Source organism: Amborella trichopoda, chromosome 9 (genome assembly GCF_054954075.1).
Source record: "Amborella trichopoda isolate Santa Cruz 75 chromosome 9, AtrichopodaSantaCruz75HAP2 v2.0, whole genome shotgun sequence".
NCBI lineage: Eukaryota > Viridiplantae > Streptophyta > Magnoliopsida > Amborellales > Amborellaceae > Amborella > Amborella trichopoda.
This window is the reverse complement of record NC_142344.1, coordinates 6,438,021-6,461,965: the sequence shown is the minus strand read 5'-3', so window position 1 is coordinate 6,461,965 and position 23,945 is coordinate 6,438,021. Positions and strand designations below refer to the sequence as shown.

Here is a 23,945-nt window from a genome sequence, read left to right as displayed (position 1 = left end):
ATTTTACGCCAGTTAGCCATATAACGAAACAAAAGAACAGAAAAAAGAAAGAAAAAAAAAAAACTAAGTAATTTTTTTAGATGATTTAAGATATCAACAAAAATATATATTTAAGGTCTTCCATATATAAATTAATACACAGGGCCAAATGGCTGATTGGGTAAAAACCATCATGACGATAAGGTTAATTTTCCTCTCTCTTTTTTCCTCTTTTTCTTTTCCTAGGTCTTGATTAGAGTTATTCAATGATTGAATAAAAGAAAGAAAGAATTTGTTGCCAAGCAGCAAAAATAGGATAATGAAAAAAAATCAAGCGGCATTAAAGTCAAATATCAGATATGGAGATACAATAAAAAGAAGGGTGCCATTTGTATAGAGCCTAGGCTCTAAACAATCAAATTAGAACATACCTTTAGGTTTCAATACTGAAAATCTTTGTTAGCCTTAAAATTATTTCTAGATTTATTTATAAAGTTTAAAGCTTCAAAATAGTGTAGATTGACAGATTTATAAGCACTTAAAAATATTGAAAATTGACTTTCCAAAAATGAGTTACAAAACGCACTATTTCCAAAACTTGGAATCCATTTTTTTCTCATATCTATGCATCTCAATGTCAAGATGATCAATTTGAAGATATTTGGGCATCAAAACAACCTCTTCTAGTGAGTGAGTTTTGAGGTAGGCACAAATTTGATTGTTTAGAGCCTCCGTTGTATATAAATGTTTCCCTAAAAGGAACACCTAACATGAAAACATTCAAATGGAAATTCAGCACCATGCACGTGTCCATTAATGTTATTGTGTACTGGTAGGCAAACCTACGACTATGACACCAAAACAATCGTATTTTGAAAAAGTTGGCTCGTCCACAGAAATATGCGTCGCATGAGAGAGACCCAACAAATTTAATGAGACCGACCAATCTGGAGAGAGAGAGAGAGACCCAACAAATTTAATCAGAACAATCTAGAGAGAGAGACCCAACAAATTTAATCAGAATAATCTAGAGAGAACGAGACCCAACACATTTAATCAGAAGAACCTAAACATAGTTTAAATTTCTTTTTGTTGGAGAATCCACCGTGGAGAGAGCAAAAAATTTAAGCATTACTTAAGCTTATTTGTTCGCATATTAACACAAGCTTATTTGTTCCCACAGTACACATCGACAAAGATCAAAACTTTTTGCTCTTGAGCATACTACTGTCTTCCTCTAAACCAAAGCCAAATCAACTGTAGAATTGCCAAGGCCACAAAACCTTGGGAACAGATGCACATTACAAATACATACTGAGAGAAGGGGGAGGCAGGACCCTTGGAAAGGAGAGAGAGAGAGAGAGAGAGAGAGAGAGAGAGAGAGAGTGAGGGAGAGAATTAACCAAGTTTGCTGAGACTTCCAGTTAACTCGGGGAGAGTCATCTCCACATTCGACGGTATGAAAACGTTGAAACCATCGTGAGCTGTTGACAATAGCATTCCTGGAATTTGGCCATGCCAATGCAATTCCTTCAAGCTTTTCTGACCCTGCAACAAACCCAACAGTTGGACAAGAAATATCATCGGCTTCACAGAACCAAAATATAACCCCCCACATCACCCGCTCTCTATCTCTAACAGAAGGCCTACAATTACATGATGGAAACAGCAGTTAAGAACCAACAAAAACAAACCTGATGAACAAAGAGCAGTTGTGGTGGTAAGTCCTCCGGGGCATCTGCTTGCTGTTTCAGTTTAGCTTTAAACTCAGCTTCTTCTTCTGCATCCCTTTCCAAGGAGAGGTCCCAAATCCTGGTTTTGGCAATATACAAATATGAAAGATAGTGAGAGAGCATCAAAGCCAGTTTTGTTACTTTGATGAGGTTTTGTACAAGAAAGGAGGGCTTACGTTAGCTGATCATCTGACGATGAAACTGCCAATGTGGATGCTTCGTGAGGACTCCACTCAATTGATGTGATTGGCTGCTTGTGATATTGAAAATGAGCTACAAAAGAGTCCTCCTGATACACACAAAGTAAAAAAAGAAAAGAGTCGACCATACACATCTCTGACATTCAGCATGAGCATAAAAGGAAGGTTTATGAAAATCACGCAGAACAGAACACCGAAATGAAATTTCTTTTAGCTGGTAGTAAATTTGATATAAATAGGCTAATGGAAGAAACATTCAACTAATTAAATGATTGCTGAGAATCCTGTTTTATTCAAAAGTCAATTTTCTTAGTTTTACTTATAACAATGATAACAAATATATAATTTTTTTTTATTAGTCTAGTAATGATTGCAATGATGATAAAGTTTGCAGTTTGGATTAAATGGTTAATGGCGCAAAGCCTGCAACAACAAAATTCGTCATTCATAATTTGATGCTTATATGTAAAATAGAAAAGCTAGGCATTTTCGAAAACTTCCATGCAGAGCAGGAATAAGACTTATCAAATAGGAAGGTGTTGTAAAGGAAGTTTTATACAGTTTCTTTCCATCCTAATTCCTGCTAATTAAACAATGTATTAATAAGGGAGGTGGCTCCTAGCTGGGCCCCTCTAGTTCGAGGTGGCCCATTAACAAAACGACGAGAAATACCAGGATTTTTGGGAAAAAGATGGATTTTCCAGTTTTTTCTTAGACACACACACGCACGCATACATACATACATACATACATACATACATACATATATATATATATATATATATATATATATATATACACACACGTAGGCCCACTAACCTACAACTACATATAGGCCCAACGGCTCAGATTCAATATGGGTCGATCTGATAGACACGACCTCATTACGTATTTGAATTTTAAGTTTTTTCTCTACAAATCCAAATCATGTGAAATTTTAGGCATCTATTCTTCTCATCAACGCACACCTAATAAAAATATTTAAAAAAAAATTCGTAAAATATAAATTGACGAAAATACACCCGCAATATTTTGGGGGTATTTTGGTCAATTTATTTTTCACAAAAGATTTTTTGATATTTTTATTAGATTCTAATATTTTTTAATAACACATACCCAAAATTTCAAGTGATTTGGATCAATATAAAAAATTTAAAATTCAAATACAAAATACAATCGTGATCATTGGATCGCCGTTGGGCCTACGCCAACATTTCCCATATATATATATTATAGGGTTATGTTAGGGTACTCATACTATGGAGTAATTTATTATTGTACTCAGTAAAATTTAGACACATATATGCCCTTGCTTTGTACATAGAACTTTTTTTAATATGGGTATTTTTGGTCATTAGGAGAGGTGTGACATCACTAACATGGACATTAAATGCCACTAGTGTGCCCCATGTGGGTGATGTCACACCCCATGTCGATAAGTTCACACCTCTCTTAATGACCAAAAATACCTTTATTAAAAGAATGCCATATATACAAAACAAGGGTATAAAAGTGTCCAAATTTTATTGAGTACAACGATAAATAACTCTATAGTGTGAGCACCCTAACATAACCCATATATATATATATATATATATATATATATATATATATATATATATATATATATATATATATATATATATATATATATATATCTACATGGAAATCTATAAGCTGTTCTTTGTTCAAAATGATACTATCTGTGCCTGTGAAGTTTGTGAGAATGGTTGTGGTTGTTTGTGTGAGAATGCAGTGATACAGCATGAGAATGACCTTACATGATCACGTAAAGAACCTGACTTTTTTGTTGGGACAAGGTTACATAGGAATAAAACTTGCAACGTTGGGCTATGAAAACCTAGTGTCAACCGTCTTGACTCAAGCCCGTTTTCCTCACATAAAGAACTTGATTAGAACAAGCATCCATGTATGGTGACACGAGATCAGGGATTCAAATTCCACAGTGATACTACTTGTGCCTGTGAAGCTGTGAGGATGTGTTGTTGTTTGGGTGTGAATGTGCAGTGACACAGAGGAAGAATAACATCACATTATCACAAAAAGAACCTAAGTAGAACCAGTGATTACAAATCGCCAGGCCAAGACAACTCACTCAAGCCAGCTCGGATCAGGACCCTAGATGTCCAGAGGCAGAACTGAGGAATTCCCCTGATTCTTACCTTTTTATTTTTCGACTTCCGGTTAATTTCTAAACCGAGTCGACTGGGACTTGTTCTGAAGCATGAGTTGGATCAGCTAACTCGGAGTCAGGACCCCATCAAGTCCTGACCCAATTCCTGATTCTAAAACACTGACCAGAACAATTATCCATGTGAATGACTCAAAGACACTATAAGGGAGACGGGGACTCAAATTCCACAATGCCATTGCCCATGGCCAATGATGATTTCATGTCATTGTCATCACGACACATTCGTACTCTCATTATTTTGAACAGAACAACAAGGTTCATATGTGTATGCGTGTGTGCGTTTCTTCCTTTCCACATGAACAAAATGGAGTGGTAGAGTCTGCAGCTCCAGTGCAAGAGGTCCCAAGTTTGAGCTCATCTATGGAGCTCTTCATAATTTTTTGACTGTCATATATCAACAAGTGTCTTTATGCGACATATGCAACACCAGGCCCCAGATGGAGTGTATTACCGCTCCACGTCAACCACCATGAATATTGAACAACAAAACTAATAACATAAAAATCAATAAAAATAAAAGAATGAAAAAATCTGGGTTTAATCTTATATTTTCCCTCAAATGGGAAGAAAAGGGGCCATATAACTTTCAGCCGAGGGCATTTCTGCCCTTGGTAAAATATGAGACAGAGAGAGAGGTCAAACCTTGAATGATCTAAGATCCCAAATGGAAAGGCTGCCATCATCACTTCCAGAAGCTATCATACAGCTAGCCAGCCTGCACCAGATGTTAAACAGAAAATATGAACTAGTAACCAAAGGATTGCAAAATCAACTGAAAAACATGCAAACCCCAGTGATAATGAATACTCATTCACAATATAAATAGTCAACAATCACAAATCCAAAAAAGAGGCCAAAAAAGGGAAAAAAAAAAAAGGCTTACCGGTTCCATGAGATGACGTTGACATCGGAATTGTGCGCCTTCACAGAAACTGCTGGTTGATTCCGTACTCGAGCATCCCATATAGCCACCCGACCATCGACAGAACATGAAGCAAATACATCTCCCTCTGTAGGGCTCCACTGTACATACGAAGATGGAAAAGGTAGGACAGGTAAGGCAGGAGTACTAAAATAACCAAAGAATAATATAACAGCTTAAAACTTCAGAAGAAGCAAAATAGCGGCACAAAGTAGAACTCATACTTGGAGATCTTCCACACTTGCTGAATGCCCCTTAAATGGTTCTTTGTCTATTGCCCATTTTCCACCAGATGTAGGATTCCACAGATGAATACAACTCTTGCAATCACCTGTTCAAAAACATTAATTTAACATAAGTATTAGAACTTTATCTATTGATACCAATAATTTCACATGAGCTCCACAAGATTAAAAAAAGTAAATACCAGAGAGAAGCCTCCCAGGAGTGATAGAACTCCAGTCCAAAGCGTAGCCCTCATCTTTATGGCCAGTAAAAATATGTAGAGGAGCCTGACGAATAGTGGCACAAGCACCCGTGCTTACTTCTGGATCGCTTGCAGCTAAAGAATTAAGATGGGATCTGAAATCCCACACCTGCACAGCTAGAGCACATATATGTCTTGATGGCAAAGAACGTAAGAGAATTAAAAATGAGGAAGTACAACATATTCCAATGGACTGTTATATGGTAGTCCAAAGGCACATGCACCATCCGCCCCAGACAAAATGACCAAAATATCCTTGGATAAATGGCATAGAATAAAATACCAACTAGGCTAGAAAATGCATGATAGAAAATACCAATATGTAGTTACTAACGGAACACACCATAGTGAGGCAATACCAAGCTTCCAACAAACTAGTGGAATGTACTTTGGAGTAGCCTTAGAGGGACGAGCAATCAGGTCAGAGTGATATTTGACATTTTAAGGTTAAGATGAGTGCAGGGTAACATCCGACGTTACAGTGAACTTGTGGCCACTAGTACATGTACCAGTGGGCATGTTAGAAAGGCTTTGATAGGGGAATGAATTCATGGTTGGTTGGCCTCGTGTGCATCCATCAATACTAACAAATGAAAAAAAAAATCAGCAATTTATCATCACTACAACTAGAAGTATCAAGCCACTACAGGTTACACCACCTTCGTAGCACCAAAGTTTCAATCGTAGTTATCAAGATCAGACAAAACCCGCAGTCCAAACGGTCAGATTGTCAACTAGTGCCTTGGCTGGTCTGATCAAGAGTAAAAACCAGGTTTGGTAAAAAATCGACCAAAACAAGTGTTTGACCGGTTCTACCAGCTAATTTCGACCAGTTCAACCAGTCAAACAAGGTGGGCAACTTTTCTTATAATATTCGCATATTTTGAACTATTATTCAAGTATTTTTTTTTAATATTTTTAAATTCCGGTCAAACTGGTTGACCAAACCCCTCACCGGTCCGATGACCAGTCTAGTCCTGATAACATTTGTTTAATGCATTCCCTAGACCTTACGTATTCCAGGGTATGCTCATGGGATCCAAGCCTTGGTAGTTTCAAAGTAGCTTTGACAAAAGATACAAACTAATATGACATCATTAGATCTATCTGAAAAATATCTAACAAGGGTGAGGACCTTAAACTTTCCCTTAACGCGTTCCAACCTCGGGTAAAGGAGGTGGGTTGCATTAAGTAGGCAGCCAACATAAAACTTTGTCATATCTTACCAGGAATCCTGGACTTACGTTATGATGATGATGTGAAAATGAAGGTTTCAAAAGTTTATTATCTAGTACTAGCCATCCCCTCTATTTGGCTATTTGCCACTCCAATGCTAGCCATCCTAGCATTCCCTGTATTGCCTCTCATTAATCTCCAAATATATCCTTACCAGCCTCCATGATAAAGGGAACTCCCCCCAAGATAAGTAGTTATATTTAGAGAATCACCTAGATGACCCTGTCCTTACAAGGTACATCATACAGAGTACCAAATACAATGGCCTTCTGAAATTTCCATAGTTTCTGCCTCAATGTGATTATCAATAACCCCAGGCCCCACATGGCACTTCAATGTAGCACCATCGATAATCTCAATCAACCTCCAAATCCCACAAGAACAAGAGTGCCTCCAGCAATACAACCAAATTTAAGCTTTACGCGACTCCTAAGATATAATGTATCCACTTCATATGCAACTGTTGTCTACTCCATTAATATCAATAACCCACTAGAGGTGAGTAGCTAGATGTTGTGACATCTACATTGGGATATTGCGCCAGTGAGCATGATATTATGTAAACAAAAAATTCGTGGGAGAGAAATTTCAAGTACAACTAAAAATGTTGAATTATTAATATGACCTACTGATCAAAGGAAGTATTAAAGCAGCTCATCACCATAGCACATCTACGACTCAAACCTAATACCCTTTGTAATGTTCCCATGCACTTAATAAAATTCATGTTTGATTATGTAAGGTGATGTTCGTTCAAAAAGATTTATTTAACATGATATTCTGATTCAGGAGCCTCTGAGTTCATGGTATGGATGGTTGATTACAAAAGGAAATGTTGCCCATTCTTTGATTGGGGAAGATGTATGGATAGAGAAGATCCAATCATTAAGTGGGCAGCCGTACAAGACACACAGGTATGTCAATTTGATAGTAGTCACAGGCAATGTTTCATGGTCTCACCATCTTGTTCAACCATAAACAACTACTAAGAAGCAACCTAAAGAAGCAACCGTACACATCTAGCTGTAGCACTGGGGATATGGTCAAATTTCCTATTGAAAATGCAACCATAGCAATGACACTAATGTAAATCATATACAATTCATAAACAAGACTGCAGTACCAGTACACTTCAAACAAAGAAATTTAGAAGTTACATGTAAACTCACCTGCACATACCCATTTTCCCCCCATGTTGCACATATGTGTGGTTCTTGCATCATTGAACGTATGCGATTAACACATCCTTGATGAGCCACCATCCTCAACTGGAAATCACAAAAAAAATAAAAAAATAATCATGTGATTTAATTAGATTGTTTCTGTGAGCACTATTCACATTAAAGGCAATTTGGAAAGCATACTTAAATGAGATTCCCTGGAAAGGTGTAAAATTAAAAAGATGGCAAACAGAGCTTGCCTGCATCACAGGTTTGGAATCCTCATCTTCTTCGTCGCTACTGCTATCACTGTCACTTTCACTTTCATTATCATCTGATTGCATGGGCACCAAATTACGCTTTTTTCCTGATATGTTAGACAGCCTAACAATTCCGATCGAGTTGCTTGAAGCGTCCTCAGCCTGGAAAGTAAGGATAAGACTAAATTAGCTAAATGGAACGGCGAATAGAAGTGGACACTGAAAGATAGAGAAAGTGCATCGCATATGCCAAAACACACTGAAATTCAACTTAGACATAATAATTCGCTAGCCTTCAACCCATGTGATGCATTCATATTTAAGAGAGAGATCATTGATGTATTGGAAATAAAATACCTAGGATAAGGTCAGCATTTCTGGAAAGATGATCTAATGGTAATAAATTTTGAAAAGGAAAAAAGATAAAACTGAATATTTTAACTTCAAATATATTTATGACAGCATTTCTTTATAATGAATATATTTATGAAAGCAATACATGTGTCTAACTTGCACTTAATGTCGTCATTGAAAAAAAAAACATTCACTTTTAGAAAATCAAGGGTTTTAGATGAGAGTACGATAAAATTTAAAATAAGAAGCAAAGAAGTCATCTTTTTCATGGAATTAACTTATTTAAATAGGGGCATCTAAGAACAAAAAACTCACACATAGACACATAGAGGCGATAATCCCAAACCTGAATTTTGTAATAAGTATAGATGAGCAGTGAATACCTTGTGTGCAACTTGACACAAACCTTCTGGCCACCAATGGAACTGTCATAATTGGAAAATAACTAAAACACTATGACTTAGGTGGATTTGATCTGCGCCAGATAAAGCATTGTTCAAAGTGAATGCATATTGGCCAGCAATGACATCATGTCATGAAAAAAAGTGGTGGATTCAGTGTGATTCATTGCTCAAAGGAGAATGTTCTTCCCCCAATAAAAGGGTCGTGTATTTCAGAATATTACAAAATACAGACTTTGTGGTGTCAAGAGATATACACTTATTTAAGAAAGGGTGTGGTTTGTATAGAGCCGAGGCTCTAAACAATCAAAGTAAAGCCCACCTTCAAATAGTGTCGAGAAATGTGGTTTTAACACTGGAAATCTTTGTGACAGCCTTCAAATATATTTTCATCTTTAATTATAAAATTTAAAGTTTCAAAAATAGTGTAGCTCGAGCAAATCTATGAAAGCTTGAAAATCTTGAAAATTGACAGTCCAAAAATGCATTACAAATGCACTATTTCCAAAACTTGAAATCCATTTTTTCTCGTGTCCATGTATCTTGATGTCGAGATTATCAATTTGAGGATAATTGAGTATCAAAACAACCTCTTCTAGTGAAATTTGTGAGGTGGGCTCCAATTTGATTGTTTAGAGCCTCGTCTCTATATAAACTTTTTCCTTTAAGAAAAGAGCTGTTGTATTTGAGAAAAGATACGCACTTACTTGTACATCAATTTGGAAATTAAGTTAAGTGCCAACCACTAAAAAAGAAAATAGACATTGTGGTGTCTAAACAAGTTTCACATGTTTTTCACATACCAAGGGCAGCCAATTTGACTACAGATCAAATAACTAACCATATTTTCGTTTGAAGGAGTGCATTTTATCCTTCTTCAGATGGCATTCATATTGTTATTGGCTAATAGCAACACTTATATCCTTTTGCTTAGTTTAGTGTTGCTTTGCAATGTTTCTACCAGTATTATCAGGATCGGACTGGATGGTGAGGGGTCTAGACAATCAAAACCGGTTCACCTGCAGATTGAATTGGTTTACCCAGATTTTAGAAATCTTAAGAAAAAAATGAAAAATAGTTCAAAAATAGGTAATACAAAAAAAAAATGAAGAATAGTTCAAAAATATGTAATATATTAGGAAAAAAAATACAGCCAATTTTGATTGCCGGTTAAACTGGTCGAAACCAACCGGTCAAAACAACTAAAACTAGTCAAACACTGGTTTTCATTGGTTTCTGACCAAACCCGGTTTTTACTCTTGACTAGAGACCGATCAATCCGGTCTTGAATCTTGGTAACTATGGTTTCTACTTCAAATGGAAGTAGTTGTGCAATATGGACCAAGAACAAACCACAAGTAACAAATTAAGATTTTCTTTTTGTTTTTTTTTTAGTTGAGTTGTAGGAATCTAACAAGGGATGTGGCATTGCAATTATCAAGAGCTAGTCAATTAAGCCCAAGCACAATCAATTTAGTCAATGGAACATTGAGTAAAGTGTATTCAATCAAGAATTTAAAACTACATATGAGCTGAACCTAATAATATCAATTTTAAATAACTTATGAAGTTCAGAAGTACAATAACCACAAGCAGAAACAACAGCTAAATGATGGAGGGAAAATTTGTTCTTATTCGTTATTTTTATTCAACTTTAAATGATGTATATTTATAGTTCGCTTTTAGGGGCTTATTTCTAGGGTTTTTAGTTTGTTTTTGGGATTCTAGGGTTTTTATATTTTTTTGTTTATTTCATGGGAACTATTCACAAGTACTATTCATGAGTACTATTCACAAGGGTACATTTGTCATTGTGAAATTTAAGTTTAAGTTAGGATATATAGGTCATTTTACTCATTGTATGGACATGCAATGTTCCTTGAGCATTAAATTATAATATATAAGGTGTGTGGGGCCTGGAGAGGGTACATGATTTTTAGAAATTAAAAAAGATAAAAGCTTAGGATTTTGGAACCCTAGCTTGGGATGTGGAGAAGAAACCCTAGGTTTCTTCAACTTGTGCTTGTGTTTGGCTTTTTTTTTCTTTGTTTTTTGTACAAGGTTACACATAGGAATGGAACTAAAGACGTTGGGCTATGAAAACCTAGCCTGTACCGTCTCGACACAAGCCTGTTTCCTTGCTTGTGTTTGGCTTGTTTCTTGTTGATTTTATTGTTTCCCTCAAATTTCCCTACATCAAGTAGTATCAGAGCCCGCACTCTACATGGAAGCTATTATACCAAGTACAAAAGTTACTATAGCACGTACGAAATTACTGTAGCACCACGTTTTTTAGTGCCCTAGGTCAAAAACAAGAGGGGAAGTTATTGCGGGGTCTAAGGTTTGCTGATTTTGGCCAAAATTTTGCCAAAACCTAGATCTTGTTGATTTCACCAATTTTTGTTGATTATTTGTCTAGGGTTGGTGATTTCGGCGTATCTATGGCAACGAGAAGGAGCGGTAGAAAGGGAGTTTTCGTAGATCCACTCCATGACCCCATAGATAACAAAATAGAGGAACTTCAAAGGCAAGGACAGCAGCTGGCACCGCAGTTTGTGAGCCTCAATAATGTGCAAGACGGTGATTTTTCAGCCTAAGAGGATCTCAAGTACGAGCCTCTTCATGTGCTTTGTGTGTAGAGTCGAGTGATGAGGATAGCGTGAAGACCTAGATGTGGAGAACATCACTCTAGGGTTTTCGATTTTGAGGATGAAATGTTTTATTTTGACACTGATTGCATGGAAAGTCAACAAATTGTAGATCAGAATTCACCACCAATCTTCAATATATACTCAGATGAACAACAAGGTTATCCAGGAGATCCGATATACAATAAGGATCACAATGATGGTGAAGATATTTTGGAAAAGGGTGAAGTTGTTGGTTTAATCGCTAATCTCAAAGATGCACTCGTGCAATGTTCTAGAGCTGAATCTTGGAAAATTCAATAGGGTTACATGACTGAAGTGATGCAAATTCAACAAGTTTGTGTGATTAAAAATATTCTATCGACATATAGCGACGCTTTCCTCGAGGGTTTCTCAATTCCAATGCATGATCATCGTATTTTCATCAATGTAGCAAACCACAAGTCCCAGGATCATGTTTGCAATATACGAGTTGAAGAAAGTTGTCGGATTCATGCCAAGTTCATCTTAGCACACTTCAAAACAGGTCGAGTTCTCTCCAACCAGGGGAGAATGATAGAGGAAAAACTTGTTCTTATTCTTTATTTTTATTCAACTTTAAAGGATGTATATTATAGTTTGATTATAGGGCTTATTTCTAGGGTTTATAGTTTTTTTTTGGGACTCTAGGGTTTTTAATTAACGCCAGTTTCATCTTAGCACACTTCAAAACTTGAGGACAAGTTCTCTCCAACCAGGAGAGAACAATGGAGGGCAAAATTGTTCTTGTTCTTTATTTTTATTCAACTTTAAAGGATGTATATTATAGTTTGCTTTTAGGGCTTATTTCTAGGGCTTTTAGTTTTTTAGGGATTCTAGGGTTTTTATATTTTTTTTGTTTATTTCATGGGAACTATTCACAAGTACTATTCATGAGTATTGTTCACAAGTACTATTCACAGGGTAAATTTGTCTTTACGAAATTTAAGTTTAAGTTAGGATATATAGGTCATTTTAATCATTATATGGACATGTAATGTCCTTGAACATTGAATTATAATATATAAGGTGTGTAGAGCCTTGACAAGGTCAATTGCACATGATTTTTAAAAATTGAAAAAGAGAAAAGCTTAGGCTTTTGGAACCCTAGCTTGGGGTATAGAGAAGAAACCCTAGGTTTTTTCGACTTGTGCTTGTGTTTGGCTTGTTTCTTGCTGATTTTATTGTTTCCCTCAAATTTCCCCGCATCAGTAAACCATGACATGGCGATAACATGGTTGCTTGAGGATGTTGTTCAAAATCCAGATATGAACCTCCCAATGGTAAGCAACCATACTTTATCATTAAACTTCAAGTATAAACAAGTGACAAAGGTCTTCTCATCAATTAATGAAAATGCAGCATCGCAATAATAAATGACTACTTTTGCAATCAGTAAACTCTGAGAGACATCAATAACTAGTTCAGCAATCACCACTAGAAACTGAGGATTCTCTACAACCTGAAAGTTCCAGTTTCGTGGAAGCTACAACTGTTGATATCCGGAAATTCTGGAATACTTGTTTGGCAACCTGTCTGGAAGGTCTCGAATACAAAAGATCAGGCTTCACAATGATCTAAAGAAGCTTCACATAGATGGCTTCATAGACAGAGAGAGAGGAGGGGAGAGAGAGAGGATACAGTTAGAGAGAGGATACAATAAGAGAGAATGGGCACAGTAAGAAAGAGAAAAGGCACGATTAATGAGAAAGGACTTAAAGAGAGGGAGAGGAACATTGTTGGTAAGAGAAAGGGGGAGAGAGAGAGAGGAGTTAGAAAGAAAGTGCATGATTAGGGATAAAAGAGCTAGAGGAAGAAAGGGAGTGCTTAGAGAGACAGAGGTACTACAGAGGGAAAAGGCACATTTAGAGAGAAAGAGAGGCTAAGAGAGAAAAGGCATGGTAAGAAAGAAAGAATTTAGAGAGAGAAGAGCGTGGCTAGAGACAAAAAGAGTTAGAGAAACATGAGAAGCAAAAAAGAAGGTGAGAGGTCAACTTTCTAAAAAATAGGATAAGCGAACTTCCATGGAGGGATGGAAACAGCAGATTCTCACTTTTTGGCAACCCAGAACTTATTGTTAACAAACAAGGAAGAGCCACAGTAAACTGGAACTTCCAACTTCTAGAACTGGATATTTTAGTTATTAAAAAATGCCCTAAAAGTCTAGAACTTCATGTGCTGCAAATGCTGATTGGTTAAAGATCTTGTCCTCGAATACATTCTCAAATGAAAGAAATTTTTTGTGCACAGCATTCTACTAAAAGTGCCAATGCATACTCAAGTACGGATACAGTGAAGATGCCAACACATGCTTTCAAATACGTGTCATCATCATCAGAGCCTTTTTCCAACTATTTGGGATCGACTACATGAATCCCGATCCGCCATTCTGCTCTGTCAAAAGTCATACCTTAAGTGAGGCCATAAGTCCTCATATTTTTTCTCACTACTCGCAACCATGTCCTTTTGGGCCTACCACTTGCCTTTTTTAAGCCTTCCACTTGAACCAACTCGCACCTCCTAATAGGTGTTGTACTGGCTCTGTACCACACATGACCAGCCCACCTAAGTCTACTTTCTCTCATCTTATTGCATATTGGAGCCACACCTATGTTTTCTAGAATGTATTCATTACGAATTCTATCCCTTTTTGTCATGCCACTCAACCATCTCAAGGTCCCCATCTGAGCTACACTCATCTTATGGGTATGTTGCTTCTTAACCACCCAACATTCAGCCCTCATAAAGCAAAGCTGATCTCACAATTGTCCTATAGAACTTCCCCTTCAGCTTCGCTGGTATACGGCGATCACATAAAATTCCGTTCGCACGTCTCCATTTCGCCCACTCAACTCTAATTCTATGTGCTATGTCTTCCTCAATTTATCCATTTTCTTAGATTATTGACCCAGATATCGAAAGTGAGCTCTTTTTGGTATTTTTTTGCTGTCAATATTAACTACTTCCTCGTCTCTACTCCTATTATTACAAGATAAAGAGGTATGAGCTGAACATTGAAACCTGATGTAGATCTATTGTCACTGAAAACTCACTTTTCTCTCCACTAGTTAGCTTGCTCCCTCATACATATCTCTCACCAAGTCGATATAATATCTAGATATTCCTTTCTCTTCCAACACCACCAAATTAAATCTCAAGGTACTCTATCATAAGCTTTCTCTAGATCAATAAAGACCATGTCGAGGTACTCTATCATAACCTCAAAATTTATTCTCCCTCCAGTCTCTCATAAAACTTCTTTTGTCACTTTCTTAATGCCAACAACTATCTCACTCCACATAACATTGACCTCATGCTTCAAAATACAGGTAATAAGCATAAACTATTTCCTTCATCTCTAATCATCGTTTGCTTTTTTAAAATTTTGTATTCTATCAAGGAATTCACGTCAGCATCATATTATAATACGATGACATCCACAAAAAAAAGAAGGTCCCTGAATCACACTCGGTGGATAGAGCACAACTTCTACCACCCAAATGCAAAAAACAAAAATAGAGGGGGGATGGTAGGAGGCATTTGAGCCTTTAAATCATTTTGTGATAAGGAGAAAGAAAATGTAAATTGACAAATAAGCCTTGAACTAAAGCATTAACTTCTTCATCAACACACATCCTGCCTAACATGTAAAACCAAAAAGGCAATCCCATGATTGTAATCCAACTCTAGATCCACCTTCACTGCAATGGTAACGATCTAGTGTACTCTTTTCTTCACTTTTAGGCCAAAACACCAAGACATAAGTCATACAATCCACAATCTAGCATCCTCAAACAAAGCCTTCTTCGAATGCAGAGATTATGAGTCACAAATCTTCATTTACTCCCCATCAGAATAATTTTGAACAGTTTAACTGACTCTCCACTAAAATCATTAACAGATAATGGTAGATGACATTTGCATGGCTCACTAAAGATATGAACATTGCATTAACTATTAACTAACTATTATAGTCACTTGCATGCAACGTAAATTTTTAAAATGAATCCAAAAGTTCCTCCATGACCAAACCGATCCGGTGCATGGAAAACTAGGTAAAAGCCATAATGACTAAGTGTTTTGTCTCCAACAAAATTTAACCAACAGCACTCACCACTTCATTTGAAATAGTTGCCCAAACCAATTCCTGACCATAAGTAACAAGCATGAAGTCTCCAAGCCATCCAAAGTCTACGCTGCTCAACGAAGGTTATAACCTCTCTTTCCAATATTCCCTTTTAAAAGATGCCTAAGTCTCCAAATTCAAATTGCCTTCATTGTACCTTGGAACGAGATATAGCAATGTGTGTGTGTGCTATGTTGCATGGATACTACTAAATGCTTCATGTTCTGGTGTCATACTGTGTCGACACTAGTACTAATACCAAGTATTGCTAAATTACTTGAAAAAATTAATTTACATAATTATAAATATAAATAAAATATGTATAATATATTACTTTACAATTTGGTACAATGTTTTGCGTAGCAAAAAAGATTTGGTACAGTGTTTAAAAAATTGGTGAATCGGGTTTGTACTCACCCAACTCACTCGGACCCGGCAAGGTGCCAGGTCTGGATGAATAACCCTAATGCTCGGGCAAGTATGAACGAGTCCCGGATTTTTATTGCATGGTTAATCAGACTCAACCGAGCCAAATGCCAAACTGCCAACTCGGCCAAGTCGGCCTCTGACTAGGGCTTGGGACCCTAGTGAGTCTGAGGCCAAGTTCAGGCTTCTAATCATTAGTAAACTATATATGTGTAACAATGTCTTGGATGCATATATTTCTCTGTTATGAAAGTTATAATACATAATTTAGAGATGTATTAGATAGGATACTCGAATATGTCTCATGGATTTCAAGGAATGCAAAGTAGTATACATGTTATCAGTATCCACGTTTGTATCTATTCTGCTTGGAAATGCAAGGCTGCATCAAGATCAAGCATGGGCATAGGAGGCCGTGATGCTAGAACATCACTTCCAATGAATAGATATAAAACTCTGAAAAAATTATAAAATATATAAGAATACAAAGAACAACATGAATACGTGATTTATGTGCTAGCATTTTAACTTAGAACTCGCCCCTAATATACATGCTATCTGATTCACCAATAGAGGGTAAGCAAAGAGATTTTCTCTCTTTATTGCCTAATTTTGTTAACATACAAAATCAAATGATCCAATCCATTCATTAAACTCAATAATATAGAAAATACTATGTCAAAGCACTGAAGAACGTAAACTTAGTCCGATAATAACTAAAATAAATAAGAAAGTAATCAAATTAGGGTTTACTCCTTCAAGGTTGAAACCCTCCATAACTCAATAATCTCTTTCAAAATTTAAACACAAAGAAGTCTTTTTTTAAAAAAAAAAATTGGCCTAGTTTTCTTCAAAGTTGAAATATCAAAAACCTGATTATTAAAATCCTTCAAATGATAGCATGAAATTCAACTCGAGGTGTTGCAGGAAAAATCTACAAAGTTTTTCAGAAAGTTTAAAATAATTAAAAACAAGTTTTTTTTGTTTTTTTGGGGGGGGGGGGGGGGGGGGGATGAAGGGGGGTATGGTGAGGTTTCACTAACCACGCACGCACCCCAAGAGAGAGAGAGAGAGAGAGAGAGATCCTGCCCCCTTCTTTTAAGGGGTGAAAATGACAATTTACCCATGTTCATGGGCATTCTTATGTTCATGGGCATTCTTTCTGCCCACTAGGGTGCGCACATGCAGCCGAATCACATGGAATGATGTAATGCGCCTGCATATGCAGGCAACACGCCACCTGGGAGGGCACATCTTGCATAACTTCCTAGGCACGTCTATGAAAAAAGGCCAGGGGCAGCACAGCTTTGATGCAGCCGCATATAACAATGGTATTTTGGGCATCCTAGTGTGTTAGTGTATATTTTGTGTGTGTCAGTCTCCCTTTGGCCATCTGATATATGTTCTTCACTCCTAATAAAACCAGTCTTTGTCATCATATGCCAACCAAAGATGGAAAACCTTGTACCGTGTGATTCCTTATGGGATCAGTTTTGGACTTTTGGGTCATACTTGATCGACTTGAACATGTGAGCTGATCCAACTACAAGCAGCAAACTCCCCTTTTCTCCAATCCCACTCTTTTATTTTCTGTTCTAATGAGTAGGTGTCATCTTTTAACACATGAAGAATGAAGTTTGACGAAGGTTAAGGCCTTGCCGATATCATCTTCAACCTTAAAAGTAGATAGAATCATAGATTATCATGCAATATTCATAGTGCTGCTCCATAGCAATAGTGAGACCTCATTTAAACATAATATTTATTATATAGTGTGAATTATATAGTTGTTTCTTACATGTATAATATCAACTGAATATTTCAATAAACTTTCAAAAAAATATATGAAAATGGAACAATTTGAGAAATATCCATAAATTTCACTATCAGTAGTACATTTTCAATAAGCAAAAATAGATACTTATAATTTCAAAAATGCAAAAACAAGCATGTAGCATGCAACCTCTAGGAAATTTTAAGATCAAGGAGTCAAAAGCGAGCAATACCTGAGTGCCTGCAACACAGTACAGAGAATGAGGAAATCCAGTACGAACTAACCCTTGTTCATCACGTATAATGTCAAAGCTGTGGAAAATATACTCATGTTAGCCACCATACATGAATATTAACAAGGTATCAAATCAACAATAACTATATAAACAACAAGAGAACATGAAGTACATCAACCTTAAACAGGGCCACCCCACATTGAAGGCATGAAGACAATCATAAGCAGATCTGTCAAACTGAAGTTCTTCCCCTTCATTTATCATGTCTACACCCGGTTGCCATACCTATTTCGAGGGAATCAAGGACAATAATTAAATTATATGATATAATACAAAATTTGAACAAAGTTTACTTCGAAGCTAAAAACACTTGACTAAAGAATAAAAGGGAGAATACTAGAAAACCCAAGAGAAGGATTTTTAACACACGAAAACAGAGAAAACACTGGAAGAAGAAAAGTTACCTCATTGAAAAATGAAAGAAAATCAATTATTCACAACAGATTAAATAATGGAAAATCGCAACCCAGATTCCCAAAAGCAGGACCCTAAATCAAACTAGAATCCCATGGTCTATGTCCTCTGTTATTTTATAATCAAAATATTGTTCATAGAAGAAGCGTAGAGCAATTTGAAAGCACATAGGCAACGCAGGATTTTATCTATACTACAACTAAAGACCTTTAGTGTAAGCTTCTGAATAAACAATTGAAATTAAATAAACTTATCAAATTTATGAATAAGACATACCTATCAAATCACACGTGAGAGTTGGAGCGTGTAACATTTTTTTTTGAGGAAAGAGTGTGTACATTTTTCACACGTACCCTTTGATAGATAATTCTTTTTATCAAATTTCAGCCCATGAAATGAGATATCATTATGGATTTTGAAATTTATCAACTCAAACCTATGGGTGAGATGTTAAATGGTACAACTCTGGGTTATGATTTGGTGTGATTTTATAAATTTCCCCAAAATTAACGAGTAAATGTACATGCCACAGAGGATACATGCCTTTGCAGGATTTTGTTGTGGATTAGAAGAACTTGCACCCTTGCTCTTAACCTGCAAATTACAATGGCATAAGTATGAGTAATTCGCAAGTGGGATGATAGCAATTCGGAACAAGTAGGAGAATAGCAATTCGGATCTCCAGACAATGAATGATTTCAAGAATGAATAAAAGAAGTGACAATCGCAAATTATAGATATATCAATACAGAGAATGAGAATTAGAGCTTCTCATCAACCAACAAAGACATTACCTTGGATTTCTTGAGTATCTTCTTCCTTTTAAGAGTACGGGCCATGATTGTAGAGTGCAATAAGAGAGGAGAAAACCTAAACCTGAAGAATTCACTGCAAAATAAACGTCACAATCAATAAAAAAAATTATATTTTGAAGTGAAAAACATGAAGAAGGAAGCAAAAAAAGAAAGGAAATTTAGGAAAAACCAACAGAAGAAATAGGGAAAACAGTCAAACAAATGAAGTATCGCATAATTCATCAAATAAATTATAGGAAATGAGGAAGATGAAAACTCTGAACCTGAACTACTAAGTGGGAAGTATTTATAAAGGAGAAAAAAACATAGGGGAAATAACCAGAAAATTAAAAGAAAATAAATAAGCAAATAACAGACAAATAAAACAAGCAGCACCATAAGAGAACGTGGAATGTGATAAAATTGAAAATATTGGATATTAGAGAGAGGCAGAGAGAGAGAGAGATTTTAAGATGAAACCGCGAACTTATATTGCAGAAAAATCATAAACTCAGAGCATACGGGCATTTGGCGAGATTACAAATACATCAGAAACTCCATGCCTGGTTGTACAGAGAGTACCTGAGGAGCTGGAGAGAGAGAGAGTTCTTCGTCCATGCGGACTTTAGCAATGTTTAGGGTTTGGGGCTTTGGGCATGAGTGCTCAGTAGTACGTAATAAAATCTCCATGTCCGAGACCCACGGTTATAAGCATCACTGCCGTCCAGCTAATGAATGTGTTGTGATGGAGAGAGAGGAGCGCAATGCATGACCCAGTAGTGTATCTATCTATCTCCATCGCCGTTCATCTATTGATTGGACCGTGATTCTAATAGACCATATTTTTCCTATAGGCAAAGAATCAAGCGAAAATTACAAAAAAAATCCCAAAATGACCTTTTTTAGACCTTCTACCCCCCACCCTAATCTTTCTTTACTCTTTTTTTAAAAAAAAACCCAACTTTCTTTAGTAAAACCCCCCCAACCAAAAAATATTTATTTCTTATCAAAAATACCCCTTTTTGTACCTTGAACGTGCGATCAAATCATGTGGACGGATCCCAGTTTCCATTAACACCGGACCGCAGTTATTATTTTCTGAAGTGATTTTGAGAAAACAATATGCCGGATCGAATATCTAAAACGCCGAACTAAAGTGTCTGTGTACCCAAGAAACATATTGCTGGAGTGCTTCATAGTTTTATCGATACGCGTTTTTTAGATTTCGGATTGGCTATTAACAGTGAATCAATCTCCGAAGTGAATTCAATAAAAGCAAGAGTGCCTTTTAGTTTTGCCGGAGTGCTTTTTGCAGATGCCGGACTGCTTTTTTACAGTGAACTAATCTCCGGAGTGCTTTCAACAAATGCCAGAGTGCTTTCTAATGTTGCCGGAGTGCATTTTACATATGCTAGAGTGCTTATTTAACAGTGAACATTATTCGGGGTGCATTCAGAAAACGCCGGAGTGCTTCTTAGTTTTGTCGGTACGCGTTTTTTAGATTCTGGACTGCCTATTAACAGTGAATCAATCTCCGGAGCGGATTCAAGAAACGCCAGAGTGATTTTTAATTTTGCCGGAATGCTTTTTACAGGTGCTGGACTGATTTTTTATAGTGAACTAATCTCCGAAGTGCTTTCAGAAAATGCCGAAATGAGTTTTAGTTTTGTCGGAGCGCCTTTCATAAATGTCGGACTGTGATCTCCGAAATGCGTTCAAAAAATGTCGAATCCCCCAAAAATGCTCCAAGTTCTTGGTTTGTTCCTTCATTCTTTGTTTGCTATAAATACTTGTTTTCTTTCACCAAACAACTTTCTTTCTCAGTCTATTTCACCAAACAACTTTCTTTCTATGTCTAGAAACATCTGTGCTGTGTGAAATCTCTCTCTCTCTAGAATACCTCTATTGTGTGAAATCTCAATCTTTCTCTCTCTCTAGAGTACTTATATTGTGCGAAATATCCATTTCTCCCTCTAGAATACTTTTATATTGTGCAAAATCTCTCTCTATCTCTCTCAAACGCACATATATACTCTCTCTCCTCTCTCTCTATAATACTTCTATATTGGATTGGAATTTCCTCTATATGTTATTTATTTTGCCTATAGAGAGATTCGATTTGTGTGAGGAAGCCAATGGAGAGAGAAATAAATTTGTGGAGAGGGAAAACCGTGAGCAAGCTAATGGAGAGGGAAATCCGATGGGAATAAGAGATTTATGGAGAGGAAAAACCGTGAGGAAGCTAATAGAGAGGAAAATCGGGTGGGAAGAAGAGGTGGGGAAGAAGCCGAGAAAAATAGAGAAAACCGTGAGGAAGAAGCCGTGGTGGTGAAGGAGAAAGCTGTAAGCATGAGGAAGAGGCCGTGAGCTCTTGAGGAAAAAGCCGTCAGCGTGAGGAAAATAGAGGAATGGGTAAACCCCAGGGTTCGTAAGGAAAACAGAGTAAATGGGTTAACGGGAGGGGTAATGGGTAAAGGTCAAAACGGGGGTAAAATTGTCTTTGACTCATATTTTTTTGGATAAAAAAAGTTGATTTTTTTTTAAAAAAAATAGTAAATAAATGTTAAGGTGAAGGTAGAAGGTCTAAAAAGCTCATTTTGGGGGTATTAATCATTTTGGGTGTGGTTTCTAAACCCTTAAACAATCCAATTACGGTGCACCTCCAAATTTTATACAATTTTATTGTAAAAAAATCATATAATTATCTTAAAATCTATTTTCATATATAATTACAAAATTTAAAACTCTAAATATAATTAAAATTAAATAGATCTATAAACATATGAAAATCTTGAAAACGGACGGTTTAAATAATCTGTTGCAAGATGCACTGTTTTTAGGACTCAAATACTTATTTTTTTTCGTATTCATACATCTCAATGTCGAGATGAACAATTAGAGAGTTTTTCAACATTAAAACAACCTTTTTGATATATTATTTAGGTACATCTGTAGTTCTACATTTTTAAGGTTGCAACTTTATATAAACTTTTTTCCTAATAAATCTATACTCGTGGCACCACTATTATAAAAGGTTTTCTAATTTTTTTATTTTATGCTCATATGCCCTTTTCCCTTTTTCTGTTTTTTTTAAATACCCTCGCATCGAGGCTTCAAAGTCATAATTGATAATATAATTGACTTTAAAAATTTGGAGAATGGTGAATTTGAACTTTCAATGTCTGAAGACACTTGTCGAAATGATTTCAAATATTGAAGATCCAATGTTGTTTGGCAAAACTTGATTTCAAATAATGAAGGTCCAAAAGTCATTGCAAGTATATTGTTCAACAATTCATTCATAAATGGACCCAGTTTCTATGCGGCCAAACCCGCATATGTAGAAATGCGGGCTCATTAATACATTTATTTCCAAGATAGATTTCAATACTTAATTTTTTAGGACACGCATATCATGAATATGAAAATAAATAATTTAAAAAACTAAAAATAATAATTACAGTAAGAAGACATTTGAACTGTTAAGTTCCATTGTTTTTAGATGGGACACCTACTTCCATCCGTCTTTAAGGTGGATGTTTTGCACTTTCCAGACTGCATATGTAGCAATGCGGTCCTGCTTGTATGAAACAATATTTCTACATAAATTGTTCACTTATAAGAGGTGGGGATATTTTGGGAAAAAAGGTTAAAAAAGGGATATAAATGTAAAATGCAAAAAAATGACGAGAATTTTAATAAAATAAAATCATCAAGGTACCCATTTGAGATGAAATATTTAACAATGTATCATTGCTATTTGATTGAATTCTAAAATACCCATAAAAATATATATGATGATGAGTTGGAATAGTACCAAAAGTAGAAGATGCTAAAGGGTGCATATTTCAAGGTACAATAAAGAAAAATAAAAACTTCATCATATACCCTTATTTTGTCTATGATTTCTCCATAGATCCTAATATTTGTAGCATTTACAGCAACATTATACTGATAGTTTTTTATCTTCCAACTCCTGAACCGGTTGTATCCGTATAAAAGTCGATTTTAACGACTTACTTGGCCTAAACATATCCTATAAGCCGCGCACTTCCATTTCTGTCGTGCCCATATCAAATCAAATTTAACAACTAATTTGCGCAAAACATATCATATAGGACGCGCACTTCCATCTCTCTCATATTAGGGCCATATTAACAACTAAATGAGAATGGATGCAGGTGCAGTGCCATATTAGGGCCTTCAAACTTTGACATGGACTCAGTTGAATCATTTAAAGTGACGATCTGGTTACAACGTATTTTTATAAGATGCAGCCTCTATTTCTCTTTTTAGATTCACTGCTCAACATAAAAATCCCAAACCCCGGGTTGAGGCCTTGAAATAATGACTGAGGAGCTCGAACATGGATAATCGAACCCAATAAATATGAATAATTCTCTCTCTAGAATCAATAGTTTGAGGCTCAAAACTACGTTGCCCAACAAAGCCGGATTTGTTTAGGGCAGAGCTCAAATTGAGGCATGGCGCCTGACTCAAATT

The 23,945-nt window shown here is 36.2% G+C and overlaps 1 protein-coding gene across 11 annotated transcripts; it reads right to left on the bottom strand.

Annotated features, from left to right (window-relative positions):
- Window positions 1-1,088: 1,088 nt before the first annotated feature.
- LOC18445544 (Transducin family protein / WD-40 repeat family protein) lies at window positions 1,089-20,245 on the bottom strand. Of its 11 annotated transcripts, none has more exons than XR_016041168.1 (14): window positions 19,984-20,147; window positions 19,443-19,536; window positions 19,192-19,242; window positions 18,353-18,459; window positions 18,172-18,250; window positions 8,193-8,354; window positions 7,942-8,040; window positions 5,477-5,653; window positions 5,274-5,380; window positions 5,011-5,150; window positions 4,770-4,842; window positions 1,889-2,001; window positions 1,674-1,791; window positions 1,089-1,527 (listed from the first exon to the last, which is right to left on the bottom strand). XR_016041168.1 is itself a non-coding variant. In XM_011629235.3 (14 exons), the coding sequence occupies exons 2-14, from the start codon at window positions 19,485-19,487 to the stop codon at window positions 1,378-1,380; spliced, it is 1,413 nt and encodes a 470-aa protein (XP_011627537.1). In that variant the 5' UTR covers window positions 19,488-19,536; window positions 20,025-20,245; the 3' UTR covers window positions 1,089-1,377. The 11 variants fall into 11 exon arrangements, 10 of the variants coding, with proteins under 10 accessions (XP_011627537.1, XP_011627538.1, XP_020529986.1 ...); XM_011629235.3 differs by having other exon boundaries at window positions 5,477-5,645; window positions 20,025-20,245; XM_011629236.3 differs by having other exon boundaries at window positions 5,477-5,645; window positions 19,965-20,094.
- Between the last annotated feature and the right edge of the window lie 3,700 nt (window positions 20,246-23,945).

Excerpts from the sequence above, each read along its gene's own strand:
- LOC18445544 (XM_020674326.2), bottom strand. The coding sequence starts at position 20,003 with ATGGAGTTTCTGATGTATTT. Across the intron at positions 19,537-19,983 it reads ATGGAGTTTCTGATGTATTT|TGAATTCTTCAGGTTTAGGT; the intron begins GTAATCTCGCCA and ends TTTATTTTGCAG. Across the intron at positions 1,792-1,888 it reads TCGTCAGATGATCAGCTAAC|GATTTGGGACCTCTCCTTGG; the intron begins GTAAGCCCTCCT and ends TGCCAAAACCAG.